The 13,938-nt window shown below is 38.9% G+C and overlaps 2 protein-coding genes across 2 annotated transcripts in view; one reads left to right on the top strand and one right to left on the bottom strand.

Moving 5' to 3' along the window:
• S100A9 (S100 calcium binding protein A9) overlaps positions 1-13,938 on the bottom strand; it is a 392,565-nt gene that overhangs the window by 148,971 nt on the left and 229,656 nt on the right. The window lies entirely within an intron of this gene.
• On the top strand, positions 5,836-6,078 carry LOC136793532 (small proline-rich protein 2D-like). Its single transcript, XM_067025101.1, has one exon. It carries the CDS (start codon positions 5,836-5,838, stop codon positions 6,076-6,078), a length of 243 nt encoding a protein of 80 aa, XP_066881202.1.

Here is a 13,938-nt window from a genome sequence, read left to right as displayed (position 1 = left end):
TGAAAAAAATTGGCGTAGACAGTCTTATTTCCAAAGCAGAAATAGAGACACGGATGTAGAGAACAAATGTGTGGATACCAATGGGGAAACGGGGGTGGTGGGATGAATTGGGAGATTAGGATTAACATAAATGCATAGCGATACTATGTATAAAATAGATAACTAATGAGGACCTACTGTATAGCACAGGGAACTCTACTCAGTGCTCTGTGGTGACCTAAATGAAAAGGAAATCCAAAAGAGAGAGGATATATGTATATGTAGAGATGATTCACTTTGCTGTACAGTATAAAGTAACACAATACTGTCAAGCAACTATAATCCAACAAAAATAAAAAAAATTCAAAAGAAACAAAAAAGAAAGGGAGGATAAAGGATATATAGAAAAATAAAATAAAACATTTTATGGAGTGGTGTTGAAAATCTTCTAAACAAATGAAGCAAATGACTTCCTCAACCATCAAACACAACTTGAACTTGTTGTTTTGTCTTTGTTTGATTAACAATTTATTATTTAACTAACTGTATACTTTCTGCCAAATGTGCTAAGTGCTTTCTATAGTTTCTTCTTAAAATTTATTTCTCATAACAGTTTAAAGGCAGGTACTATCTTTACTGTTATGTTATTATCATCACTACCTCTTTTACCGCCATCCACGTTTACCTAATTTATCATGGTCTGACCAATGTTAGGATTTCTATCTGTCTGACTTTGAAGTCTGGACAAACTCATTCCTCATTAGTTTTCTGAGCTAGGTATGATCCCCCATTTTTGATTGAACTGTTGCATAGATACATATGAATGTCGGGAGCCTGTGGCTTTTGTGTGTCAGTGCTGGGATGAGGGTGGATTATCATTGCGATTTTTCTTCAAGAAGGATTAAAAAAAAAAAAAAAAAAGAAGGATTATATCGAGATGTGATCAAATATCGAGAGAATAACAGTAAAACATCTACCACCTCCAGTCCCAACTTTGATGACTTGCCGGAAATGTTGTTGTAAAACATCTGGTCTGCAAAGGAGGAAGAATGTTTTCCCTCTAATTGAGAAATAGATAGACTTGTCCCTTGTTCCCTTGTTCCCTTTTCAAAGAAACATTTTAAGATTCTTTACTCATTCGCAGATATTCTTTGGAGAATCTTTTGAAAAGAAAAACACAACAGTAAAAACTATCTGAAATTACACCAGTAAATCACTCTTAGCAAATTATATGTATTTCCTGTCTCTTCTCGAATATATATTACTGAAAATCTCATCATGTTTTGCATACGATGTAAAATTATAATTTGAATATTTTTGATAATATTAAAACAACTTGTAAAAATGCTCTTTGACGATCTTAAGAATTCCACCATATGAATGTACTGTAATTTGTCCAATTCAGCAAGATTATGGAAAGTAGGTGGAGAGTGAGTCTGACACTCAGAAATAAAAGCAAAAGGCAGAAATTCAAGGGTACTTGCAGTGACCCTTTTCTCTACAAATATCAGGAATATCGTACCGTAATTCTCATTTACTTATTTTTATTTCTTCCCTATTTTGTTGTAGAATCTTAATTTTCACGATTATTCTGTTCAATGGTGTATAACATACAGTAGTAATATGTGAGATAAAATGTTGAAGGAAAAATTGGACAAAATTTAAAAAAATGTTCTTTCCTGTCATTTTTCTTATAGTAATAATTCATAGTAAAACCCTCAGAAAGCTACAGAATGGAGACAGTAGTCTTCATTGCAGCATTCCATGTAGTTGATCTTGAGGAGCTCTTGAGTGTTCAAGTTCAGCACTGCAACCAATAAAGTGACTGCTGCCTGACATGTTGGGGGCACCAGGCTTGCTGTGACTTTGGTGCTTTGACTATAATGAGTTGTGCCCTTTTTGAGAGATGTGTCCTCAGAGGGAATGACCCCAGGTATGAGCAAAGCTGGAGTACCTGACACTGCAATCCCATTTGAGCAGTTAATTCCCAAATTTTTTGATGACAGAAATCAGACGTTTCTGTAAGGATTTATGTCTTAGATGTGATGTAAAACTATGGGGAGTAGTAACTGATCTGTTGAGTAAAGTTCCTTCTGTTTGTTCTCTGAAATACTCTATATGATCCATCTGGTGACGACATTGCTTGTAGACACCTTTCCTGAAGGTACTCTTGTCATGGCTCTGTCTCTGGATGGTCATGGCCAATGGTAATCTGGGTTGAAAGCTTTTCCTTACTGACAGGAACAAAACAGTTGTGGGAACCCAACCTGTTTAACTGATGGGATGTGATGTTGGGTTGACTCAGTGATCCTTCACTTCCCGGTGCATAGCTGGTGGCTGTTTCATAGGTTTCAAGGGCTTCCTCTTTCTATTCCTCTCCTCCTCATTCTCCTCTTCTTCCTCCTTTCCCATTAGAAAACCGCAGTCCTGAAAAGCTTCCTGATTAGTTGGCCAAGACAAGGAAGAGCATTTAGCAACATCACTTTAAACTTTTAATTTGCAACTAGTCAGCTCTACTGACCGCAAGAATTTTTAAAAATATGAAAGAATTCATCGCCAAATGCATTGACATGAAAATGTACAAAATTGGACAGTTAGGAGTGCACGTCGGGGAGCAAAGGGTAATATGGCCGGTTGAGGGGACTGGAGGGCTGAAGGAGAAGACAGAAAATGAGCATGAAAAACATTTTTAAAGGTACTGTCTTTTACAGACCTGAAACATATCTGGAAAGAGGAGAAGAAAGCAAAGAGGTCAGCCCCAAGTTTGTAATTCACCTAGATTTCAGACCTTTAGGGATCTGCTCGTCTCTCCCCTCCCCAAACCTACTCTCAGTCACTTATATGTGACGGTTTGAGTGTTAAATCATACCTTACACTTATTTTTGGTTTCACACAATTTAAATCTGATATTTATTGGTGGAATAAAAAATATTTATTTTCCTGATAAAGGAATTTTAAGCACATGACAGCAGTCTAGCGGAGTGTTGGGGTCAGGTGAGATGGGACATCCTGATTCTATTAAAAATGTGTTACCACATTCTACAGTAACGTAAAGCCAGTGTTGAAAATTTTCCTAAATGAGACAGGGCCGCTCACCAGCCATGACCCATAAAGAAAAGTTGCAGTGCCCAAGGGGACAGAGGATAGTTCAGGTCCAGGACTGAAAAGGCAGAAATGAAATATTTTGCCAGGGTTGGAGAACATACTAGGGCATTGTTTCCTGAACTTCAGTTATTCCCTAAAGGCTCATTATATTTGTTATAATTACCTATCACAAGTATCATGTATTATTAATATGTTTTAGTTTAAATTCACTTTAAACTAACGTTTTGAATTTTTAATTTAATTGGCCATAGAGAATCGAGTGCATGAAGTGGCAGAAGAAATGTTCAATTTACATATATATATATGTATATATACATATATATATATATATATATATATATATGAATAGAGAGAGACACACACAGGCACACAGCAGGAGAGAGAGAGCGAAGAGACATAGAAAGAGACAAATAGAGAGAGCGAGATTAGGAAGGCTGGAAAGCCCAAAATATGCAGGGCCAACCCTAGCTGGAAGGCCATCAGGCAGAGGAATTGTCTCTTACCTGGATGGGGGAGGGGTCAGACTTTTGTTCTATTCGACTGACTATATGAGGCCTACCCACCTACAGAGGGCAAACTCCTTTACTCAGGGCACTGATTTAAATATTACTCTCATTCAAAAGCATCCGTAGACAAAAAGCCCGAATAAAGATTGACCAAATATTTCAGCAACCTGTTCCAGTCAAGTTGACCCATAAAAAATTTCAAAAATTCCTTCAAGCACATGGACAAATTGTATGAAGGAAGTAGAGCATGAAATAGGATAATTTCACTTATCTTCCGCTGTGATCAATATGGAAGAATCTAAAGGTAGCTTAATATTATAATAAAATTATTACGAATCAATAAGAAGCTGTGTATGAATGGCAATTAACATCAACGACCGACCTATTAATCAAGGGATTTCAGCTATCTCTTGAATGTACCCCTAGATTTGATGTGAATCAACATATTTAAATAATTTATAAATAAAAAATAGATATAAAATTAGTTATTTGAACGGCATTACATATTAGATAGGGTTTTCCAATGATTTCAAAGGGACAGGAAGCCAGAAAATTTATACACTCCTCTGAGCTTTCTTCAAAAGTTGAATTATCCAAATTGGTCCTTTGGGAGGAATTAAGTAGGAGCCGGTGGTATGTCACGTTTGGGAGGTATGAGGGAGAGGCTTGGTTTCTACTGTAAGTCTAGGTTCTGATCTGCCAGCTGATTGGAGTTATGGTAGGTGATGCTACCCTCCTAGGGAATTTCTTGTGGCCGGAAGTGAAACAGATTTATAAAGTTCATAGGAATGTGTTGGATGTTCTTCATCTGAAGGAGCAAAGCAGTGAAAGGAGGACCCTAGAGGTCAGCACTTTACTAGACGCATCTTAGTATTGTGACCGGAAGTCATCTGAGATCATCTGCAAACTTCCCTCAGTCCGTCTTAGAAGAGGAGAAGAGATTTCACTTAGCAAGCCGTGGATCCAGGCGAAATGTACTGTAAGAAGGACTTGTGGTAAAGAGAAAGGTGTCAGCAGGTAGCCGGGCCATTTTCCAACCAGTATGTACGAGAAAATGGCCACCAGTTTAAGTGCAAGTAAGCAGGCAGTTTTCGAAGTCAAAGAAGGTGAAAGATAGAAAAGGGTCATCTTCCCCAATCAAGAAAGGGAACCCATGCCTACAAGTTAGAGAACCCCCGAAATTCTCCCACTGCCATAAACCGCTGAAACGGAGAGCTAAGGCAGGGACTCTGTGAGTCATGAGAACAGAATCCAGTGAGGAGATGCTGGCGCAGGACATTTCCTGTTTTCAGAGTCCCTGCCAAGCCAGTTATGGATGGATTTGCATTTGGCTTGGGAAATGAGTGCACCAAGCCAGTTTTGGTAGCTCTGCTTCCCCCTGGGTGGGGCAGCAAGCCCCAATAAAAAGGTCCTCTGCTGCACGACAGCTATCCTTCTGCTACTCGAGTTCCGATTGAACTTGGAGAACCTGGTGAGTCTGATTCTTCAGTTCAGATTTGTTCTCGGGCCCCCGAATGTTGATTTTATGCTGGAGACAGCAACTTTGATGGGTCCAAAGTTGTGATCATGGGTATAATGCTACTTAGTGGACGGGGACTTGGAATATGGGCACAATATTTTATTGAACTGACTAGATTTCTGAATACCTAGCTTGAAGTCCTCTATTGCAAAAGAAATTAACAGGAAATTTTAACATGAAGGGATAAAGAGCAAAGCATTTACCTTTTTCTATACCTCTTTTTTTGACCTCTGCTGTGATTTCAGAGGCATTTATCTTAGAAGGAGTGAGGCTCTTACATTCATCCTGATTGCCCTTTACTCTGTACATAAGTCATCCTGTCGGGTCCTCATGACAGAAAGTGGTGATAGGAATTGCGTGTGAGCTTGCCCAGGATTTTAGAACTTGTGATAACGTTTTTTGAAGATGTTGTTTTCATTAAATAAAAGAAAGAAAGAAAAAATGAAACGGAAAGAGAAAACATTGCTTTTTTCTCTAAAACAAAGATATTTTCTTTGGAAAAGTTGTATGAGAAAAGAGAAGGTTTTCCTGGGCTGATGCATAGATTTGCTAAAGAACAAGAGAGATGTCAGAAATTCATTAAAAGGTATTAAAGAGATTAAAACACATGCTTAGAGATTGAAGAGATGCTGTCTGTGTTACACAAGTTTTTGCTCTTGTCTGTGTAGGATTCCTTCTTGTGAACACGGTCATATATTTCCTTTCAGATATTGAGATTCCAGAAAGATGTCTTCTCAAGAGCAGCAGTGCAAGCAGCAGTGCAAGCCACCTCCAGTGTGCCCACATAAGTGCCCTGATCCTTGCTCACCTACCAAGGTGAAAGACCCTTGCCCACAGAAAAAGGACACCGACCCTTGCTCACCGAAAAAGGACACCGACCCCTGCCAGCCTAAGGAGTGCCAGAAGAAATGTCCTCCTGTGACACCTGTTCAGCAATGCGAGCAGAAGTGCCCACCCAAGAACAAGTAACAGCTTCAGCTTTTATCTGCATCCGGAAGGGATAAGGACAATCGGCTCACCTAGTCCCACAGCTCCACCTTCATCTTCTCTTCAAAGCCTATCATGGATACAGAAGAAGCTTTCCACCCTTCAGCCTGCAGTGTGCGTGTGGTGATTCCTGACGGTCAGAGGTTTCCTATCTGAGTCTGCTACGCCGCTTCCCTCTGGAGGTACCCGAGAAAGCATCGCAGAGCCTCAGGAGGAAAAGCAGCAGCTCTTCTCCCGAGGGCCCTCTGAGGATTCTCTCGCTTTCTTCTGTGTCTGTCTGTCACCTGGGCAGTGTTTTCTACCAGATGAGCAATTGTTCCTTATCCTCCACACCCTGAATAAAATACAATTCTTTTGTGTGATGGTAAAAATGCTTTCTTTCTTTTAAAACCCGCTTTTGGCAATATCATATCATAATTTTGGTTGATCTCTATCCTTCTTCGATCCGAATTTTCAGGCTCTCACAATCAGTGTTATATGAATTTAGAGTTATATCGATGATTGTTTGTATATAATTTCAAGTCCAGGTTATTTTCTTAACTATTGCTTGACTGATTTGAGGAACACACTTTTTGACTCCTCAGAAGTTCAATCCCTCTACTAAAATGTGGGGAAAACCACATTTACAGTGCCTACTTGCTTAGGCATAAAATTTACATGAATGTGTGTGATTCAGCTGCCACAATGCCGGGCACATAATTGGCACTTTGTGAGGTGGCCAATCATCACTGTCACTGTCATCATCACCGTCTCCACCATCACAACCACCACCATGTTTACTCGAGCAGGAAAGAGGCTCAGACATACCTAGTACAGCACAGAAGGAGATTCTTAAACTATATTACACTTTCATATTCTGTGTTCCTTTTCTTTTCCAACTTAACCGTATTTATAATGTGATACAACACTTTAAATGCTTAGGGAAATTATTGGGATATTCTGCATAAAATTGTAGTAGTTCTGAAAACATGGGTAGTACAAATAAAGGGAAGTTTAAAGGGTCCTTACCAGGCAAAGAGCTGCCTGCTCTCCATGTGCACAACGTGCTCTTCTTACTGCAAAACTCAACAACCTCAGGCACTTATTGTATTTTTTCACCTCTGAAGTAACTTTCTTGATTGATTTGACCCCACTTTTGAGGTCCACTGGGGTTTCCAATGTTTATCGAGATTTACAAAATGACTGTTGCTATGCAGCTTGTTTTCTAAGTGCCAAGCTTACTGGTCCAGTAAGCCATAAAAAGGTTCTGTTCTTTAAACCTATCTCTTTGTGAGGTCCTGGAAGTTAAGGATTCTAAGATACCAGAACTGCAGAAGAAAAAGATGCCCAGATTACTGCCCAAAGCTCAACAGACTCTCACATGAGTGAGAAATCAACACTGATATTTGGGAGTTGTCTCTACTTTAGTTAGTGTTATTTGACCTGACACAGAAATTAGTTCTGTGAGGTGGGATGCTCCTGTGAGAAATTTTAATATTAGCACATTGGCTTAAGAGTCAGGAGGTGGTTGGCAAGGAATCTGATATTGGGAGCCATAAATGTGGTGATATATTTTATTCAATGACAAAATGTTTTCAGTAGTGGTTGTCCATGGTATCCTGAGAGGCAGACGGAATGTTGGGCACTTGTTGACTTGACCAGGGTACTTCAATAGACATATGTCCAGGAAAAACTTTCTGGTTGACAGGTCAGAAATAAAAAAAAAATCAAAAGAAGAAAATGCAGCCCAGATATTCAAAACCTTGTTGACTTAGGAAACTCAACACTTGTAAGCCCTAAAGAGTCAGAGATGAGATTAGAAGTGCTTTTGAACTTGAAGTCCAATTTCAGTTGACTGTAACAATAGAGAAAAGAGACAGATGTTGTAGTCTTTCCACCTGTGTGCCGGGGAGCCTCATGGTAGGTGTATTATGTTCAGGGATCAAGGCAACAGTTTAATGAGGCCAGAAAGTTACTTCCAGTAAAGGAGCTGAGTGTGGTCCCTAGGACATAGAAATGATTGGAGGAATGAATTCTGTCAGGTGCCTACTAAGTTTTTGAGGGAATTGACAACTAAATAAACTATGTGCCAAAATGAAAAAGACTGATTTTTCAAGAATTGTAACGACTGTTCAGCCTTCCTTTCCCCACTCTCCACCCTACCTACTTCAGATGTGGTCAGTACAGGTGATTAAAAGTGAATGTCCACTATGAGGTGTATACAGGGCCCCAGAGAATAATGGATAAGGGAAGCTCTCTCAGAGAATAGTATCAGAGCCTAAGAGAGGCAAGGAGGAGCAGGAACACAGAGCTTCCCAAACGTTGTTACTCTTCTGTATGATGGTTACTCTTTCATCTTTTCCCTTCAGTTTTATTGAGGTAGAAGTGATTAAATTGTGCACATCTACGGTGTATAATGTGACGATTTGACATATGTGTACTTTGTGCAGTGATTTCCTCCATCGGTTACATAATAATTAGTTACTTCAACAGTAGCCGTTTAAATGTGTGTATGTCCGAGTGTTTGCGCGCGCACGGTGCGCGCGCGTGTGTATGTGTGTGTGTGTGTTTGGTGAGAATGCTTAAGGTCTACTTTCCCAGCAAGTTTCAAGTACACAACAGTGTTATTATCTAGACTCACCCTGCTGTACCTCAGACTCCCAGAGCTTATTCATCATATGACTGCAGAGTTGTCGCCTTTGACCAGCATCTCCATTTTTCCCCCATCCCCCAGTCCCTGCTGACCAGCATTCTACTCTCTTTTTCTGTGACATCTCTGAGTTTGGCAACATAATCCTAAATAAACATTGGCTCAAAGAAGAAATAACAAATAAATATAAAACACTTTGTGATGAATGAAAACGAAAAGAAAACATAGAAGCATTTTAAAGATAAATGTAATGCAGCACATAGAGAGCAACGTACGTCTGGAGGCATCTGTTTTACAGAAGTTAAAAGATCTCAAATCAGGAACCTGAAAGACATGTACGCATGTGTGTGGGTTTATGAAAACTGAAAACTCTTAACACTAAAAACAGCAAAATATACGCAGTGATTATTTTTGGCCGTTTAATAAACTTGCCTATTTTTGAACAGCTTTATGTTTTCCCCATTATATTATATGAGGTAAATTGTATAAATTATACAATTTATCATACTATTTATTTATTTATTTATTTATTTATTAACATGTTTATTTGTGTATAATTGTTTTACAATAGCGTGTTAGTTTCTCCTTTACGACAAAGTGAATCAGCTATACATATATATATGTTCCCATATCTCTTCCCTCTTACATCACCCTCCCTCCCACCCTCCCTATCCCACCCCTCTAGGTGGTCACAAAGCACAGACGTGATCTCCCTGTGTTATGCGGCAGCTTCCCACTAGCCATCTAATTTACATTTGGTAGTGTGTATATGTCCCTGCCACTCTCTCACTTCGTCACAGCTTACCCTTCCCCCTTCCCATATCCTCAAGTCCATGCTCTAGTAGGTCTGTGTTTTATTCCCGTCCTACCACTAATCTCTTCATGACATTTCTTTGCTTAGATTCCATATATATGTGTTAGCATACGGTCTTTGTTTTTCTCCTTCTGACTTATTTCACTCTGTATGACAGACTCCAGGTCTATCCACCTCATTACAAATAACTCAGTTTCATTTCTTTTTATGGCTGAGTAATATTCCATTGTACATATGTGCCACATCTTCTTTATCCATTCATCTGTTGATGGACACTTAGGTTGCTTCCATGTCCTGGCTATCGTAAATAGAGCTGCAATAAACATTTTGGTACATGACTCTTTTTTTTTTTTTTTTTTGCGGTATGCAGGCCTCTCACTGTTGTGGCCTCTCCCGTTGCGGAGCACAGGCTCCGGACGCGCAGGCCCAGCGGCCATGGCTCACGGGCTTAGTTGCTCCGCGGCATGTGGGATCTTCCCGGACCAGGGCACGAACCCGTGTCTCCTGCATCGGCAGGCGGACTCTCAACCACTGCGCCACCAGGGAAGCCCCATGACTCTTTTTGAATTATGGTTTTCTCAGGGTATATGCCTAGTAGTGGGATTGTGGGGTCGTATGGTAGTTCTATTTGTAGTATTTTAAGGAACCTCCATACTGTTCTCCATAGTGGCTGTATCAACTTACATTCCCACCAGCAGTGCCACAGGGTTCCCTTTTCTCCACACCCTCTCCAGCATTTATTGTTTCTAGAGTTTTTGATGATGGCCAATCTGACCGGTGTGAGATGGTATCTCATTGTAGTTTTGACTTGCATTTCTCTAATGATTAATGATGTTGAGCATTCTTTCATGTGTTTCTTGGCAATCTGTATATCTTCTTTGGAGAAATGTCTATTTAGTTCTTCTGCCCATCTTTGGATTGGGTTGTTTGTTTTTTTGTTATTGAGCTACATGAGTTGCTTATAAATTTTGGATATTAATCCTTTGTCAGTTGTTTCATTTGCAACTATTTTCTCCCATTCTGAGGGTTGTCTTTGGGTCTTGTTTATGGTTTCCTTTGCTGTGCAAAAGCTTTTAAGTTTCATTAGGTCCCATTTGCTTATTTTTGTTTTTATTTCCATTTCTCCAGGAGATGGGTCAAAAAGGATCTTGCTGGGATTTATGTCATAGAGTGTTCTGCCTATGTTTGATAGTGTCTGCCCTTACATTTAGGTCTTTAACCCATTTTGAGTTTATTTCTGTGTGTGGTGTTAGGGAGTGTTCTAATTTCATACTTTTACAGGTAGCTGTCCAGTATTCCCAGCACCACTTATTGAAGAGGCTGTCTTTTCTCCACTGTATATCCTTCCCTCCTTTATCAAAGATAAGGTGACCATATGTGCGTGGGTTTATCTCTGGCCTTTCTTTCCTGTTCCATGGATCTATATTTCTGTTTATGTGCCAGTACCATACTGTCTTGATTACTCTAGCCTTGTAGTATAGTCTGAAGTCAGGGAGCCTGATTCCTCCAGCTCCATTTTTTATTCTCAAGATTGCTTTGGCTATTTGGGGTCTTTTGTGTTTCCATACAAATTGTGAAATTTTTTGTTCTAGTTCTGTAAAAGATGCCAGTGGTAATTTGATAGGGATTGCATTGAATCTGTCGATTGCTTTGGGTAGTAGAGTCATTTTCACAATGTTGATTCTTCCAATCCAAGAACATGGTATATTTCTCCACCTATTTGTATCATCTTTAATTTCTTTCATCAGTGTCTTATAGTTTCCTGCATACAAGTCTTTTGTCTCCTTAGGTAGGTTTATTCTGAGATATTTTATTCTTTGTGTTGCAATGGTAAATGGGAGTGTTTTCTTAATTTCACTATCAGATTTTTCATCATTAGTGTATAAGAATGCCAGAGATTTCTGTGCATTACTTTTGTATCCTGCTATTTTACCCAATTCATTGATTAGTTCTAGTAGTTTTCTGGCAGCATCCTTAGGACTCTCTATGTATAGTATCATGTCATCTGCAAACAGTGACAGCTTTACTTCTTCTTTTCCTATTTGGATTCCTTTTATTTCTTTTTTTCCTCTGATTGCTGTGGCTAGAACTTCCAAAACTAGGTTGAATAAGAGTGGTGAGAGTGGGCAACCTTGTCTTGTTCCTGATCTTAGTGGAAATGGTTTCAGTTTTTCACCACTGAGAACGATGCTGGCTGTGAGTTTGTCATATATGGCTTTTATTATGTTGAGGAAAGTTCCCTCGATGCCTACTTTCTGCAGGGTTTTTATCATAAATGGGTGTTGAATTTTGTCAAAAGCTTTCTCTGCATCTATTGAGATGATCATATGGTTTCTCTCCTTCAGTTTGTTGATATGGTGTATCACGTTGATTGATTTGCGTATATTGAAGAATCCTTGCATTCCTGGAATAAACCCCACTTGATCATGGTGTATGATCCTTTTAATGTGCTGTTGGATTCTGTTTGCTAGTAGTTTGTTGAGGATTTTTGCATCTATGTTCATCAGTGATATTGGCCTGTAGTTTTCTTTCTTTGTGACGTCTTTGTCTGGTTTTGGTATCAGGGTGATGGTGGCCTCATAGAATGAGTTTGGGAGTGTTCCTCCCTCTGCTATCTTTTGGAAGAGTATGAGAAAGATAGGTGTTAGCTCTTCTCTAAATGTTTGCTAGAATTCGCCTGTGAAGCCATCTGGTCCTGGGCTTTTGCTTGTTGGAAGATTTTTAATCACCGTTTCAATTTCAGTGCTTGTGATTGGTCTGTTCATATTTTCTATTTCTTCTTGGGTCTGTCTCGGCAGCTTGTGCATTTCTAAGAATTTGTCCATTTCTTCCAGGTTGTCCATTTTATTGGCATACAGTTGCTTGTAGTAATCTCTAATAATCTTTTGTATTTCTGCAGTGTCAGTTGTTACATCTCCTTTTCCCTTTCTAATTCTATTGATTTGAGTCTTCTCCCTTTTTTTCTTGATGAGTCTGGCTAATGGTTTATCAATTTTGTTTATCTTCTCAAAGAACCAGCTTTTAGTTTTATTGATCTTTGCTATCATTTCCTTCATTTCTTTTTCACTTATTTCTGATCTGATCTTTATGATTTCTTTCCTCTACTAATTTTGGGGTATTTTTGTTCTTCTTTCTCCAGTTGCTTTAGGTGCAAGGTTAGGTTGTTTATATGAGATGTTTCCTGTTTCTTAAGGTAGGATTGTATTGTGAAAATCTTCCCTCTTAGAGCTGCTTTTGCTGCATCCCATAGGTTTTGGGTCATCGTGCCTCCATTGTCATTTGTTTCTAGGTATTTTTTGATTTCCTCTTTGATTTCTTCAGTGATCACCTGGTAATTAAGTGGTGTATTGTTTCTCCTCTATGTGATTGTATTTTTTACAGATCTTTTCCTGTAATTGATATGTAGTCTCCTAGCATTGTGGTCAGAAAAGATACTTGATGCGATTTCAATTTTCTTAAATTTACCATGGCTTGATTTGTTACCCAAGATATGATCTATCCTGGAGAATGTTCCATGAACACTTGAGAAAAATGTGTATTCTGTTGTTGTTGGATGGAATGTCCTATAAATATCAATTAAGTCCATCATGTTTAATGAATCATTTAAAGCTTGTGTTTCCTTATGTATTTTCATTTTGGATGATCTGTCCATTGGTGAAAGTGGGGTGTTAAAGTCTGCTACTACGATTGTGTTACTGTCGATTTCCCCTTTTATGGCTGTTAGTATTTGCCTTATGTATTGCGGTGCACCTATGTTGGGTGCATAAATATTTACAATTGTTATATCTTCTTCTTGGATAGATCCCTTGATCATTATGTAGTGTCCTTCTTTGTCTCTTGTAATAGTCTTTATTTAAAGGTCTATTTTTTCTGATATGATCATTGGTATTCCAGCTTTCTTTTGAATTCCATTTGAATGGAATATCTTTTTCCATCCCCTCACTTTCAGTCTGTATGTGTCCCTAGGTCTGAAGTGTGTCTCTTGTAGACAGCATATATACGGGTCTTGTTTTTGTATCCACTCAGCCAGTCTGTATCTTTTGGTGGGAGCATTTAATCCATTTCCATTTAAGGTAATTATCGATATGTATGTTCCTATTCCCATTTTCGTAATTGTTTTGGGTTTGTTTTGTAGGTCTTTTCCTTCTCTTGTGTTTCTCGCCAGATGAGTTCCTTTAGCATTTGTTGTAAAGTTTGTTTGGTTGTGCTGAACTCTCTCAGCTTTTGCTTGTCTGTAAAGGTTTTAATTTCTGCATGGATTCTGAATGAGATCCTTGCTGGGTAGAGTAATGTTGGTTGTAGGTTTTTCTCCTTCATCACTTTAAATATGTTATGCCACTCCCTTGTGGCTTGCAGAGTTTCTGCTGAAAGATCAGATGTTAACCTTATGGATATTCCC

The sequence above is a fragment of the Kogia breviceps genome, chromosome 1 (genome assembly GCF_026419965.1).
Source record: "Kogia breviceps isolate mKogBre1 chromosome 1, mKogBre1 haplotype 1, whole genome shotgun sequence".
NCBI lineage: Eukaryota > Metazoa > Chordata > Mammalia > Artiodactyla > Physeteridae > Kogia > Kogia breviceps.
The sequence above is the reverse complement of the archived record's forward strand: the minus strand, read 5'-3'. Positions and strand labels throughout refer to the sequence as shown.

Bases quoted from the DNA above. Each gene is read 5' to 3' on its own strand.
- LOC136793532 (XM_067025101.1), top strand. From the start codon at position 5,836: ATGTCTTCTCAAGAGCAGCAGTGCAAGCAGCAGTGCAAGCCACCTCCA.